This window comes from Zeugodacus cucurbitae, chromosome 5 (genome assembly GCF_028554725.1).
Source record: "Zeugodacus cucurbitae isolate PBARC_wt_2022May chromosome 5, idZeuCucr1.2, whole genome shotgun sequence".
Lineage (NCBI taxonomy): Eukaryota > Metazoa > Arthropoda > Insecta > Diptera > Tephritidae > Zeugodacus > Zeugodacus cucurbitae.
This window is the reverse complement of record NC_071670.1, coordinates 918,899-935,377: the sequence shown is the minus strand read 5'-3', so window position 1 is coordinate 935,377 and position 16,479 is coordinate 918,899. Positions and strand designations below refer to the sequence as shown.

The following is a 16,479-nucleotide window of genomic DNA, read 5'->3' as shown; positions in this document are numbered from 1 at the left end:
TTTCTTTTTTTAACTTAATTTTTTTTTTTTATTTTAAGATAAATGAATTTTTAAAACTTTTTTTTTATAAAAAAAATACTTTTTTTGTAAAAATGTGTTTTATGTATTTTTTAAATTTATAATTTTTAGAACTATTTCTGCAAATATTTTTTATAAAAGTATTTTTTTTATTTAAAAATAATTACAATTAAAAAATAATTTTTATCTACAAAAAAGTAAACAAAATAATAATTTTTTTTTTACAAAACATATTTTTTTTATGAAAAAATTTTAAATTAATTCATTCAAAATTTTTAAATATTTTTTCATAAAAAAAAAATATAAATTAATAAATTAAATTCTTTTTATTATTTTTTCATAAAAAAAATATTTTTTGTAGAATAAAATTATTTTTTGTAGAAACAAATTATTTTTTTTTTAATATTTTTTGTAAATATAATTTTTGTGTTTAAATTTTTTTTATATTTTTTTATTATGGAATTGTTCTTTTTATTAATTTATATAGTTTTATTTTTTATGCGACCGTTAAATATACATACATATACACACACAGACAGTAAAAGAGTTTCACAAAATATTTTTAATTTCTAATTTACTTTATGTATTATATAATAATGTGCTGCATATACATACATACATACACATATTTACTAAATCAAAGAAATTCCTTAATTACAAAATGTATATTTGTTTTGTTTTTGTTTTTAACATTAAGTTATAGTTGTTTGCCTTTATCTTTTCGAGCGTTTCTTATGTGTAAAAATTAGTTAATGAAATTAAGCAGGAAGAAAGTATACAAAAACTGAAAAAAAACAAGAACAACAAAAAATCACATGTTTTTGACATATATTTTGTAAATTATTAGCATAAGCTTAACAAAAGCAAAAACAAAAAGACACAGATAATACAAAAAATTAAAAAGAAATAATAGATGTAAATCGAACCGCAAAAAAACAAAGAAAAAACACAACAAAAACAAATTGCTTGCGACAGCAGACCAAACGAGCAACGATTTCAATGGTTTTGCGTGCTTCAAAAATCCATTAATACATATATACATATATATGAAAAAGATAACAGCAGCAAGCAGAATTCACTAAAAAAACAAAGAATTTACTTTAAACTCACGTACCATAAATACTAAAAATAACAACCACAACAACAAAAAACACAAAGTGCTGCTAGTAATTAAAAATAAAAACAAAAAAGAAATTGAAATTTAGTAAACAACTCATAAATGTTAGTTATTACAACAACAACAAATAAAAAAATACAACAACAATAACAGCAACAAAAAAAGCAAGGAACAAAAACACACACAATTCATGGGAAAGCGAAAATAAAAACACCAGCAAACTGCATCTAAAGTCAACACCAAAAGCAAAAAAAAGCTCAGAACAGGCGCTGTAAACTTCGAAGCAGCGCAGCTGAGCAAATGAAAAGCGAAAATTTTGTAAAATATCCGCAGCATTATAGCTAAATATCAAACGATTTCAACATAACCTCAAACAAAAAAGCATGTAAAATCACACTCACACAGCGCTGAGTGACAGCAGCAAGCTCCACAGAGGCGACCCTGTAGGAAATTAACACAAGAAAAAAATAAATATAAAAAAATTAAAATATTTATATAAAAAAAGAAAAAACAACATGCAAATAGCGATAACTATGAAATCAAATTGAAATTTGCAACCAATATACCGTTATATTATATATATATGTACATGTATGTTTGTAAGAGTATAGTTGAAATTGTTTAACGATTCTTGTTTTCTATTGAAATTTATATATTACGAGTATATTTGTGTTGTTAGGCCAAAGTAATTGAATTCATCATATGCGCCGCAAAGCATATGGAAAAACAAATGAAAAGTGAAGAAGAAAATGAAAAAAAAAAATTAAACAAAAAACAAAAATGTAAAACTTTATGAGACATATAAGAAGCAAAAATACAAATACAAATTCAAAAAGAAATAATAGTCATAACAAATGGGGTTTAGCGCCAAAGTAGTTATCTAAAATTGTAAAGAAATTCATGAAATTTGAAAAATTCAACAAAAAACAGCTGCAAAAATTCGGAAAATATTTTTTTTTGTATTTAATTTTTTTTTAATTTATTATAATTTTTAATCACTATTTTTTTTATTAATTTGTTATTTTTTTAATAATTATTTTTTTTATTGATTTATTATTATTTTTTTTTTAATTTAGCATTTTTTAAATGTCTACTTTTTGTGTAATAATTTTTATATATTTTTTTTACATTCTTTTTATTGAAATTAATTTTAAATTCAATGCTTTCATTCCAACATTTTTTTATAAATTTTTTTTAATAGATTTTTCAATTAAATGTTTACTTCGTGAGAAAATTTTTATTATTTTTTTATTTAAAATAATAATTAATTAAATAAATATTACATTATTTTCATTAAGCTCTTCTTTTATGTAAAAATAATTTTATATCGTTTTTTAAAAAATTTTGTTCTATTTTAATTTTTTTTAACTATTTTTTAACTATTATTTTTATTATTTTTTTTAAATATTTTTTTTCTAATATTTTTTTAACATTTTGCTTTAAATATATTTTTTAAAAATATTTAAAATTTAAGACTAATTTTATTTCGATTTTAAATTTTTTTTTCTATTTTAATACTTTTTTAAGTATTTTAAATTTTTTTTATTTCGCTTTTAAATTTTTTTTCTATTTTAATACTTTTTTAAGTATTTTTTTAAAATATTTAAAATTGAAAATTAATTTTTTTCGCTATTAAAAAATTTTGTTCTATTTTAATACTTTTTTAAATATTTTATTATTTTTTATTTTTTTCTTATATTTTTTAATTTTATTTGTAAATATTTTCTAATATTTTTTGTTTTTAATATTTTATTTTTGAATGATTTCCATTAAAATTCTAATTTTTGCGGCCAACAACAATAACACACACATTCCATGCAGCAAAATTACCGCCTATAAAAGAAAAAAATATTATTTAAGCTGAAACCATATGAAAGTGTGCGTGCAGATATGTTAAACAAACAAAAAAAGATAGAAAAATTAAAAAAAAAATTTAATTAAAAAATAAAGCAAAAAAAAACAACAAAAATTATATAGTCTAATATGAAAATGTATGTATGTATGTTAAATTCTTATGTAAATCGTAAACACGAGCGAATACTAAATGTTGTTGAAACATCAGCGTTAAACACAAAACACACGTGAAATGAGTACGTAAAACAACAACAAAACAAAAACATAAAATTAAAAATAAAATAATAAAAATAAAAAATAGAAGCATAAAAAACTAATAGTTTAGCATGTAATGAAAACAAGTCGAAAGTAAAATAAAAAAATTAAATAAAAACAAAAACAAAAACACTAAAAAATAAAAACAATAGCAACAAACCCAGAAATGTACTAAAGATAATGGTAAAAATAAAGGAGAAGAATATTATTATTATTATTATTATTATTTAACATTTAAATAAATAAATCATGTAATTATATTAAAGAAATTTAAAATACAAAAATTGAAAAAAAAATCATAAGAACTGCGTGTAAATTTATTAAAGTAAGTAAGTAAGTAAGTATTATTTGAGGGCATTTTCCATTTTTTCCGCACTTTTCGTAGCGCATAAAAGCATTAATACAGCTTCGATTTTGGTACTTTTTGCTTCTATCGTTAAATTTGTACCTTTCTTAACACAAAACAAAAAACAAAACTTGACTAACTTTGCAATTTTTATAAAAAAAATTGCATTCAAATACCTTCTAAAAAAATTTCATTTCCAATTATCGCCAATTTGCATTCCTTAAATATAACATTGTATATACGTAAGTGGTGTAGAATTCTTCCAGCTACTCGAAAATATAAACGTTTTTACTAACTTCTGGGCTTGATCAAATTTTATTGTCAAAAAACACGATTTTTACACTCAAACTGTCGCAAATAAGGGTTAATAATTAATATATTTGAAGAGTTAGAATTCTACAAAGTATCTCAGAAGATGCGCAATTTCCCGAAGAATACGTTAGCAAAAAAAATTTCATCAAAATTCGCATTAAAACCGCTGTTTTGCGCAATTTTCACTTTGCAACTGAAATGACACATGAATGTATGTAGGCCATTGCAAAAACATTAATTTTTTCAGAAATTTTGCCCTCGTGCATATGCTACACTTTTCACTTGCGCCACACACTGCCACACCAATGAGTGCACACTATGGTGTGCTTAAACCTTAATAACTTCTGAACGGTGGCATCTAGGCGGATTTGGTAAAAAGTGGGTTGAAGAGGAACACTTGGACTATAAGTTGGGAAGAGGTGTGAAAATTCCCTTTCATATAACACCAAAATCATCAAAATCGGATTAGATTCAAAGGAGTTATTACCATTCAAAGTCTTGGTACTGTCCAATGCTCTGCTCTGCTCACCTGGGCAGCGCAGCGCGATTTGTGTGATTTTTCAAATGTTCCAAATTGGCGATTTCTACTAAGCGCCCAGAAATCAGACATGAGCAGTAGGTGGAAAAAATTCCTAGTACATGTAAATATGTATGCTGGCTGGCGAATATATATGTGCGTACGTATGTATATGACCGGGGATATATATGTGCGTACGTATGTATATGACCGGGGATATATATGTGCGTACGTATGTATGTGGCCGGGGATATATATGTGCATATATCTTGTTCAGCCACCTGACAACGGAAGCCATCTGGGTGGCGGAAACATCCGGGACGGAAGTGACCAAACCGGAACCGGAAATTGACCAGCCACCAACTTAAACCGGAAGTCGACTACCGGAAACGGAAGTTGGTCCGGTTTCCGGTTCCGGTGGTCGACTTCCGGTTCAAGTTGGTGCCAAGTGTATTTCCGGTTCCGGTTTGGTCACTTCCGCCCCGGATGCTTCCGCCACCCAGATGGCTTCCGTTGTCAGGTGGCTGAACAAGATATATGCACATATATATCCCCGGCCACATACATACGTACGCACATATATATCCCCGGTCATATATTTACATACGTACGCACATATATATTCGCCAGCCAGCATACATATTTACATGTACTAGGAATTTTTTCCACCTACTGCTCATTTCTGATTTCTGGGCGCCTAGTAGAAATCGCCAATTTGGCACATTTGAAAAATCACACAAATCGCGCTGCGCTGCCCAGGTGAGCAGAGCAGAGCATTGGACAGTACCAAGACTTTGAATGGTAATAACTCCTTTGAATCTGAACCGATTTTGATGATTTTGGTGTTATATGAAAGGGAATTTTCACACCTCTTCCCAACTTATAGTCCAAGTGTTCCCCTTCCACCCACTTTTTACCAAATCCGCCTAGATGCCACCGTTCAAAAGTTATTAAGGTTTAACCACACCCCAGTGTGCACTCAATGGTGTGGCAGTGTGTGGCGCAAGTGAAAAGTGTAGCATATGCACGAGGGCAAAATTTCTGAAAAAAATTAATGTTTTTGCAATGGCCTACATACATACGTGTGTCATTTCAGTTGCAAAGTGAAAATTGTGCAAAACATCGGTTTTAATGCAAATTTTGATGAAATTTTTTTTGCTAACTTATTCTTCGAGAAATTGCGCATCTTCTGAGCTGCTTTGTAGAATTCTAACTCTTCAAATATATTAATTATTAACACTTATTTGCGACAGTTTGAGTGTAAAAATCGTGTTTTTTGACAATAAAATTTGATCAAGCCCGGAAGTTAGTAAAAAAGTTTATATTTTCGAGTAGCTCGGAGAATTCTACACCACTTGCATATATACAATGTTATATTTTAGGAATGCAAATGTGCGAAAATTTGAAATGAAAAATTGTTTAGAAGGTTTTTGAAATCGATATTTCTTATAGAATTTGCTAAAGTACACACACTTTCTAACTTGTTTCGCATAAATAGATATCCAAATTAAATTAAGAGCCAAAAATAGTAGCGTATTCCCTCTTAATTAACGGTTTTATGCACATCCAAAGGTCAGGAAATCAGGGGATGAGAATTCCTCTACAAATGGCATCAACACTTTGAATGGTAATAACTCCGGTATATCTGAACCGATTTTGATGATTTTGGTGTCATATGAAAGGAAATTTCAGCAGCTCAATTTTAACCACAAAGAAGAAAGTACACGCGAAAGTTTGAAGTCGAGTTTAAAAATTTTAACACAATTATTTAAAAAAGCTCTTTAATGGTTGTGGCTTTGAGTGTATTAAGCTTTAACGGTTACACGCAGCAGTTGAGTTGCCACTGTAGGCTGCAAGAGTGGTTCGAGTCTTGAGATGAAATGTGTCTGGTGCTAATAAGCTTTAAGCTTTTCTAACTTGCTGAAATAGGCGATTTGCGGCGAACTATGGTTGGTATACTTACTTTAACGGTTCTCAACATTCAACTTAAACTCTCTTTTCGCTTTTGTATGAAAAGGGCTTTAATACTATTCCAAAATTTTGCATAAGTTCAACACTTTTCCACTAATACACACTAGTTTAGTTAGTCGTCAATAATATTATAAATTCAGAACTATAACAGTTCTTGTACAGTTGTCTGAGACTTAATAAAATAAATAAAAATAATTTGCTTACAACAAAACACCGAGACATACATACAACAGAAACACTTTAGTGCTTAATTATCCGCGTTTCTTTTGAACCTGTTCGTCCTTGGAAGCCAATTCTCAGCTGAAGCTGAATGTGTTTGTAGAACTACAGCTATACTAACGGAACTTATAAACTATGAAATGCAACAGATCACTATCAACTTTCCGTTTAGCGACAGTTTGCGCAACCCCATTGTCGGCTTTGCGCAAACATTCCACTACCGAAGTGTCCCTAACAGTTTGTCCAAATAAAATTACATCTCTAAAAAATAATCCACTTTTCCCAAACTCAGCCAAAACCGTCATCTAGCTGGTGTAGGCTTCACGCACTTGTTTGCGCAATATTTTCCCCGTCAAGCTCTTGGGTATTTCATTGGTGAACACAATACCACCGTCCAGTCTCTTATACTCAGCCACGCGCTCGGCCACATAGTTGTAGATCTCCTCCTCTGTGGCTTTCGTGCCCTCGCGCAGCACAACAACGGCGCGTGGCAGTTCGCCGGCCACTTCGTCAGGACGCGGAATGACCGCAGCCTCAAGGATCTTCGGGTGTTCACGGAGTATACCCTCCAATTCGGCCGGTGGCACTTGGAAGCCCTTCACTTTAATGAGCTCTTTGATGCGGTCGGTGATGTAGAAGTAGCCGTCTTCGTCGTAGTGACCAACGTCGCCGGTGCGCAGCCAACCGTTTGGTAGGAAGATGTCCGCATTGGCTTCGTCGTTGTTCAGATATCCCTTCATAATCTGTGGGCCTCGTACGCAAATCTCGCCGGTGGTGTTGGGTCCCAAGCCCTTGTGGCATTCCGAGGCGATGGCAATGATTTTAGCTTCGGTGCTCGAGACGGGCGCACCGGTGGAGGCCAGCCGAACATTTTTCGGCGGCACCAGCAGCACGAGCGGTGATGTTTCGGTCATGCCGAAGCCCTGCACGAAGGTCGTCTGCGGGAACCTGCGCACAGAATGAAAAGACGTTCTTGTAATATGAATAATAAATAAACGCGTGGGTTACTCACTTCTTGAGGAAACGCTGTATGTCGCTTTCGGCTGTTGGCGCTGCGCCGATGAACACATACTTCAGATTGGACACCATATCTTGCGTCAACTTCGGGTAATTGGTCATAAAGAGTGCTGTAAGAAATGAGATGAATGAGAAGATATCGTGGCAACTACGTTGCTATAGACCTACCCATCGGCGGTACGACGTTCACCATCGTAGACTTGTGCTCACTCAAGGCTTTTACTAGATCGTCCGGACGGAATTGTGGCAGTGTGACTAACTTAGCGCCAACCGATAGCTTCGACAGCATAACGATATTCAGGCCGTAAATGTGGAAGAATGGCAAAACGGCGGGCAAGACCTCCTGTCTGCCGGATTGTCTGAAACCGAAGGGGATTTCCATCTGCTCACCATTAACCGTCATGTTGTTGTGTGAGAGCATCACGGCTTTCGGAAATCCGGTGGTACCGGAGGAGAAAGGCAGGAATGCCACGCTCTCGGGATCGAGGTTGTAGTCCTTCAACTGCGAGTAGTCCACACCTCGTGGACTAATTAGTTCGAAGAAGTCTATGGCACCGGCGGGCAGCTTCTCGTTCGGTTGAGAACGTATGACGGCGATGGGTAGATTCTTTTGTGCCAACTCGCAGGCTTCTTTGATGACGCCATAGCCGAGAGTAGTGGTCACAACAAACTTGCTATCGCTTAGCTTCAGTTGGCGGCAAATTTCCTCTGAAAAGAGAAAGGGACCACATAGAAAAGTCAGTGAAATGTACAAATACTGAAACAACTTTATGGAATGACAGTCTGCGTTCGTTCATAATTATTTACAGTCTTCACAGCTACCTTTCGTAGCAACGCCGTCTCTAGAGACGAAATATAGTGTAACACTGGTTCTAAAGCATTCGTTGGATGAACAAGGTCAAGAGCGAACTTTATATAAAGGTAAGTCTTGAAAGTAATCTTAGCAATCCATAAGACGATTTGAGCTATATTAATAACCTACTTTTCATTGAGTAATGTACCTAATAAAATTCAAAAGTCTTATCCATTTCTTGTGGCCTTGAACATCCATTAGAAAGGAGAATGACACCTTTGAGTGTTTGCGTATTTGATACTCGTCGCTGTCTCGTTCAAATGCAAGGGCAATAAAGAACACGGAATTTTACCCTCATTCATGGTAGATGTTGTGAGCCCAGTGCGCGGCTTATCTCCTAAGTGCATTATAAATATATTTTATTGCGTTTTCATTGAATTTTGACAAGTCATTGCGAAGTCTGCGAGCAGAGACAGGCAAAACAAAGAATTTCGTCAATGATTGATTGGTAAATAAAAACAGAAAAGGTAATTTCCATCTATATATAACTTTCTGATTCACAAACTGAATAGTTCAGGAGGTTAAGATACAAATATCGTACTAGAGCACCTGTCTTTCTTGTCTTTACAGATAGAAAGAGAAAAAGAGAGAAAGAAAGAAAAATTATATGGAGATTATTCTACTCTCTTACGTGGGTGATCTGTACCGGGGTTCTTATACTCTTATTCAATTACAGTTTATCCAACATCTCTTAACCATAATATGGTCTTTGATCCCTCGATTGCTTTATTTTTGTTAGCGACTTTGTGTTCGGGTCTATCTCTGCTGGTAATATCCATAGGAGTCTCCGATAATACTGCCACAAAATGGCTTCTAAAGTACCAGTTGCAGTTCTATTAAGGTGGGATCTCACTTTTTAATGATTTATCAAAAGGATCGAGTTCGCTCATAGCTTATTTTGTCACTTAATTGATACAAACTTAGTCTCTTTCTCTGCCACTCACCTGCTGTGTAGATCGGATTCACCGTGGTCACCGTTAGACCCGCTTCGATGGCGCCCAATGTGGCAATCGGATACTCCGGCAAGTTTGGCAGGCAAATTGCGATGATGTCACCGCAGCCAAGTTTGAATTTCGTCTGCAGACGTACGGCAAAGGCGGCGCTGTTGTCGCGCAACTGGGCGTAAGTATATTGGCGACCGCTGACGATGCAAACCTGATAATAAAAATATGAAAAAGTTTTGTGAATGGATTTCTTAGCATAAGAACAAGTTAAAACTATTTCTATTAGAAGTCTTTCGAAGATTGGAGTAAGGTTTCACATATAGTCCTCTAGTAAGTAGTTCAGTAACTAGTTAAATTGTACCCTACCTAGTACAAACCACACATGGTGAGAGTGTTAATTCAAATGCTGCTTTTTATGCGCAAAAGTGCAAAATGCAATTATCAGTCACACATAACAATGAAAAATGCTATCACCGGATGGGTTGACGGCACTGATGCTTCGTAAGCACTTTTTTTCATAATGATCAAGTGCATTTATTTTAAATCTAAACTAATTATTATACATACAAAGTATTTTATAATGAGCTCCAGCGTTCCCATTACTATTTATTTGCTTTTCAACTGATTTCAGTGTGCTTTTCTTGTTGTTGTTATTGTGCGATTAGCGCGAGCTGAGCTGTGCGATGCCTTTGAACCGCTATATCGCTTTGCTCAAACAAATGGCGATAATGGGGTCCACACGTACATACAGGCACCATAAAGTGGTGAAGGGTCAATGTAAAGTGATACTAAAACCGTTACATAAAACAGCGGTAAATATATTAATTAGATTAATTATTAGTTACAACTAACGTGTTGGGGACACAATGATCCAAAGTTTGAATTCTGGGTCATTTATTATCACAACCTATTTTATTCTCAAGTGGTTACAAATTTGCTCTCTCGTGAAGTAAGACTATTTCCGGTTTCCAACAATCAAATATCGCTCTCACTCCTTTCGTTTACTTGACTTTCCAAGTAATTCCAAGCGGAATAGTAAATTCAGAGTTATCCAAGTAACTCTGAGGAACCTTCAGAGGTCTAAGATAAATTTACGAACATTTTAAACTTCAACATTATCTCTAACTGTATTACAGAAACATAAAAGGAAACGAGAGAGTTGATGAACTTGTACAAACTGGATCATCTTCTGATGAATCGGAGGACGGAGTCATTATAGTGCGCCTAACATGTGGAATTTGCTTGTCATATGTAGAACAACCAAGCTGGTCTGGCACCAATATAACATTATGAAGAGCCTACCTGTCTCCTGTCAACATTTGTTATAGAATTTTTCGAATCCCTAGGAGTCTACTCTAGACAGATCATTCAATAGAACATCAAAACTGAGGAACGAAGATTTTCGGAGTGGACGATGGAAGACATTCCTGACAACAAACACCAATCTTATGACCGGGAACAGAGCGCTTTTGCTTATCGTAGTGTAAATCTTAAAAAAAAAAGCTTTTATGAGAGAAATGTAAACAAAACAAAACACAAAATCAGTAGGGCTTCTTCATTCTTCATTCTTCAATTTTATATTATTTTATTTTTATACATCGAATGTATAATTAACTTTTGTTTTTGTAAAAATTTAGCAAATTTGCTTTTGCGTAAACAAAATAAATGACAACAATAATAGAAAAGGCAAACAAACATAAAAAATACAAAATCTGCGCTGCTTCTGTGTGATTTCCATAAATGATTTGATTTTTGGTGTGTATCTGAGTGTGTGTGCTCTTTCTGATTTCAGTCCGAAGTTCAGTGGTTCAATGTGCAAAGTCTAGATTGGCTAAATTTATCATGATCACACACGAAGATGGGGGCGAGCAATTACAGCGATGATAATGGCAGTGCTCGCGCAGTGGCATTGAGACGGTGAGAGATAGCGACACGCCGCAGAGAGTGCGATTGGTTGAATGGGATAGGGAGAGCGCGAGCAGGCGAGTGTCAACAAGTGAAATGGGGCCAACAAATAAAGTGATCTATTAATTTTGATATTATGAAATACATACATACATATGAAAACAAACATAAATTTTGAAGAATCTATAAATAAAAGAGATCTGCAGCGAGGCTAAAATCAAATAAATGAATGCTAAATATAATAAATGGTTTTTGTCTACAGCGGTGGGGGCGTGTCAGCGCATGACGTGCCGAATTCTTTTGTCTCACTATCAAACAGTAAATAAGAACATCATAAAATGTTGAATGAAGAAAACGAAGAAAACAAAATGTTGTGAGATTAACAAGCAGACGTTTGCACTGGCAGTTGACGAGCTGATTGTTAGTGGTGGGATTAGTTAGGATATTTATAAGATTTGTTAGCTTTGAGAAGCACAGAAGTATAACAAAGTAACAAATAGGTATCTTATCTTATACTAGAAGACTTCCAATTTGAGGTATAGAGCGCTTTCTTTAGATCTTGTTTCTAAAAAGAGTTGGAGAACAAGTTAGATCTTACAGGATTTTTTAGCTATCAAGCTATATTTGTAACTATCCAGAGAAAGATAACATAAAGCAAATGGAACTTTGTTATAGTCAAAGCCAGCACAATCCCGACGAACAATCACAAAGTATCCAATGGGTACCTGTTCTTTCGGTTCCCAAGTGTTGTAATTGTAAGTCAAAACTCCAAGCACACAAAATCTAGTTGACAATTTCGTTAGTTATGTCACCAAGAAAAGTTTAATAGAAAAAGTAAAAGTAAAACAATAAAATTTATAACCCATTTAAATGAAAACAAAACACTTGGACCACAAGCAAAGCGAAAAAAAAACGTAAACAAGCGGATAATTAAAACAAACAAGCAATGCGTGATTGGTGCGAATTCATTGAACTCGCGAGCGCTGCATTCGTATCTGTGGAACACGTCGCTATCGTGAACAAATTTATTTATATTTAAATATGTTTATATACGCACGGGCCTCCAATTATCGTCAATTGCTTGAGTTCTCAGCAAAAAAACACCGCATAGTGCCGTTAAGTGTTGCAGTGAGAGAACTTTGCTGGGTGTCTTCAGAGCGAAGTGGAGAGCAAGAAAAGAGCGTAAGTGTGCGTAGAAGTGTAAGCAAGAAGCTTAGGCGGAAATGCCTTTCTTTCTTATGGGAGGGTAATGGGTCTAAAAACTCGTTGAAAACGGATCTACTTTGGATCGAGGGTGATATCTATTAGAATTGACAACTAATTGTAGGTGCTCAAAGACCAATCACTTTATCAGATGAGGTAAGATGGGGTTAGGTTAAAGGCCAGTCCTTTGTGATACCGCGAGCTTCTAAATATAGATACCACAGACCTTCAAGCGTTAGTAAACCAGAACCACTTTATGAGTTAAACGACACACTTAGTCTTCCTCTTAGAACTGCTTAGATCAAATAAGATTGCTTATAAGGAGAAGGTTCCCTTGTACGAATCTCCAAGCTGCCATACTCGATTTGCTTATTCACATTTCTGATTTTTTAGCTCCCACAGCACACCAGACATTGTTGTACGTGCTTAAATATAAATAAATATGTGTGTAAAAAGTTCAAAAATCACATTGTGCATTCGTTAAATTGAAATGCTGGTGAAACTTTTCAATTATGGGCACAAGTCGCGTCAATTGAATGCGCAAGGCTCCACATTCAAATATGACTAAGACATATGTATGTAGGTATGTTTGTATGTACATAAATAAATATGTAAAAATCGCAGTAAGATTGGCACAAATTGCACTTTGTTGGCATTTATGACTTGTGCTTGTGTTGTTATTGTTATTTTGGCGATATAAATTATTAACAACAACAATAAGAAAATCTAACTAAAATAAAGGAAAAAATGTACGTGCATTTGTTTGCAACAAAATACGTGATTTCAATCCAATTCTATTGCACTGGCATTTGCATGAAATTAAAGATACAAATATTAAGAAATAATAAAGAAAACAATTGGCAATTCATAATATTATATATGTTATTTATATATATATTATACGTTCTTTGTTATTGAACATGCAAAAAATCCAACTTGCCTGAATGTTGTTATGTTTTATCGCATGCTATATTTTTATTTTAAAAAAATCTCTCATGCTACTTTTTATACTCTCGCAACAAATGTTGCTAAAGAGAGTAATATAGTTTTGTTCACATAACGGTTGTTTGTAACACCCAAAACTAAACGAGTTAGATATAGGGTTATATATACTAAAGTGATCAGGGTGAAGAGTGGAGTTCAAATCCGAATGTCTGTCTGTCCGTCCGTCCGTCTGTGCAAGCTGTAACTTGAGTAAAAATTAAGATATCTTGATGAAACTTGGCACACTTATTTCTTGGCACCATAGGAAGGTTGCTTTCGAAAATCAGCAAAATCGGACCACTGCCACGCCCACAAAATGGCGAAAACCGAAAACAAGTAAAGTTCCATAACTAAGCCATAAATAAAGCTATGGAAATAAAATTTGGTATGAAGGATCGTACTATTAAGGGGCATATTTGGATGTAATTTTTTTGTGTAAGTGGGCGTGGCCCCGCCCCTACTAAGTTTTTTGTATATATCTCGCAAACCAATAGAGCTATATAAACCAAACTTTCTGCAGTCGTTTTTTTTAGCCACTTCCTAATACAGTCCAAAAATGAAAGAAATCGGATCATAACCACGCCCACCTCCCATACAAAAGTTAGGTGGAAAATTACTAAAAGTGGGTTAACTCAGTAACAAAAAACGTCAGAAACACTAAATTTCACATAAGAAATGGCAGATGAAAGCTGCATTCAGATTTTTTTACAAAATGGAAAATGGGCGTGGCGTCGCCCACTTATGGGTCAAAAACCATATCTCAGGAACTACTCGACCGATTTCAATGAAACTTGGTTTGTAATAGTTTCCTTACACCCCACTGATATGTTGTGAAAATAGGCCAAATCGCTTCACAACCACGCCTACTTCCTATATACCAGAACTTTGAAGACAATCTGAATCGTTTACTTTACAATACATAAAGTAAGTACTAGTGAAGATATCGGTGCAGAACTTTGCAAAAATACTATGTTAATAGTGTGACAGCCCCATTCTAAAAATCGCCGATATCGGACCATAGGTTTTTAAGGCCCCTTATATCGAACACGAGGACCTCGGTGCTTCTAACCTAATATAATGGTTTCCAACTTTCAATGGACTTTATACAATATATATGACGAATATGTGGGTCAAATTGTGTATTATATAATATAAATAAAGTTAAATAAATAAATTGCGAGAGTATAAAATGTTCGGTTACACCCGAACTTAGCCCTTCCTTACTTGTTTATGGTATTTTCTGCCTATTTGGCCTAAATATCATTACTATCGCCCTCATAATGCAAATAAACCACTAATGCTTCAAATTCTTTGTTTTCATTTTTAATTTATAACATTAGCTTGTTGCTTTTTTTACGAGGTAGTTGCGCTATTTTTATAATCTTATCAGCGTAGCGTTAAAATTCTCTCAAGGGGTTTGCTCGTACAAAGGTCGGGTGTTTAAACAACAACTTTTGAATTAATTAAAATATAAAAAAAATTTATCAAAAGTGCAAAAAGACAACAAAACGATTTATAACTGTAATGTATAATAATCGTGATTGTGTCTTTGCTTATCAATAGGTACAGACATTAATGAATGTATAAATGTGTAAGTACAATGCACTCTTTATAACGAATGTATATATGTATGTAGTTATAATTAATTTGCAAAGACTTAAGAAATTTATATTTTGTTTAATCAAGCAAGTAAAAAGAGTGTAAATAAATACAGGGTGTTAACATATTCTTTAGAATTTATTAAAATATGTTGTAGAATTAGCTAAAAATGTTAAGGTCTTCATGTGTCCAATTCAAAAGAGCTTCCATATTAAAATTTGGATGATATATTGACGTCAGAGAGTAACTGTCAAATAAGTGACAGTTGCCAACTCTCAAATTTTATATGTCATTTGAAAAGTGACTGTTGAAAAATGCAAGTTAGATTCTAGTTGTCAGAAAGCAATTATCAAATTTTTGTCAGTTGTCAGCTGTCATTTGACAACTGTCACATGTCAACTGTCAGTTTTCAAATAAATTTAAAAAAAAAATGTTATTTTTATTTAATTTCAGTGCGATTGTTTCAACTCACCGTCGCTGTGTCCTTTTCGAACTTCTTGAAATCGCGCCACACATATTTGTCCACCGTCAAATTGACCGGTTCGATGGGATCGAACGGCGACAGCCTGATGTAGCCTTCCTCCTCGCTGTAAAACACAAGTTTATCCTGTTGCGTCGGCTGTCTGGTGGCGGCCGTGCTCAACTGGCGCGCGCCGACTGAAACGACCACCGCGGATGACTGCACGGGCTGTGCGAAGATCACGGAACGCATCAAATGGCGCAGCATTTTAACACAAATATTTGAATTGCAAGCACACAAAAAACACTCAAATAATTTTGTTTTTAAATTTATATAGTCACAGTGGGTCCTTTGGGGAGCGCTAATAAATATGGATCCGTGCACTTTTTGTAAACTTGAGATTACTTCACAATTATTTTACTGTTAATGTTGGAACACACACAATTTTTTCTTATTGGTTTTGTTAAGCTGAACACTGGACGTCTATTCTCTTCAACGCCTGTAACACTTTTAATTTGTTCGCTGTTGGCTGACTCTAGAGCAAAACGCGTCTGCAATCTTTGGGTGTCGCGGCGCTACTATGCGACTGCCGGTTGTGTGAAGCGCTTGTCACTTTGTGGGCTTTTTGTAGAGAGATACATATGTCGCTGTTGATATTGTTGTCGTTGTTGTAGTTGCGGCTACCGTATACGCGTCACCGCCTCTGCACATTTAAGAGATTGAGCGATATATACATATGTTGTTGTTTTGACGACGCTTGCAATAATGTATTTTACGATTTGTTTATTTTTTGTTTTTGCTTTCGCTTTATCTCGCCTGTGCGCTTTGCAATGAACCGGTTCAGCGACTTCAATTTTTATCAAATTTTTCAAAAAATTTATTTTCGTAAATTGTGTTTTCAGTAA

General features: G+C 34.1%; 1 protein-coding gene across 1 annotated transcript; it reads right to left on the bottom strand.

The window, feature by feature from the left end:
* Positions 1-6,415: 6,415 nt before the first annotated feature.
* LOC105212683 (uncharacterized) lies at positions 6,416-16,479 on the bottom strand. The gene is made up of 5 exons (XM_011184827.2): positions 15,587-16,479; positions 9,424-9,634; positions 7,795-8,334; positions 7,622-7,736; positions 6,416-7,557 (listed from the first exon to the last, which is right to left on the bottom strand). Exons 1-5 carry the CDS (start codon positions 15,839-15,841, stop codon positions 6,915-6,917), a joined length of 1,764 nt encoding a protein of 587 aa, XP_011183129.1. The 5' UTR covers positions 15,842-16,479; the 3' UTR covers positions 6,416-6,914.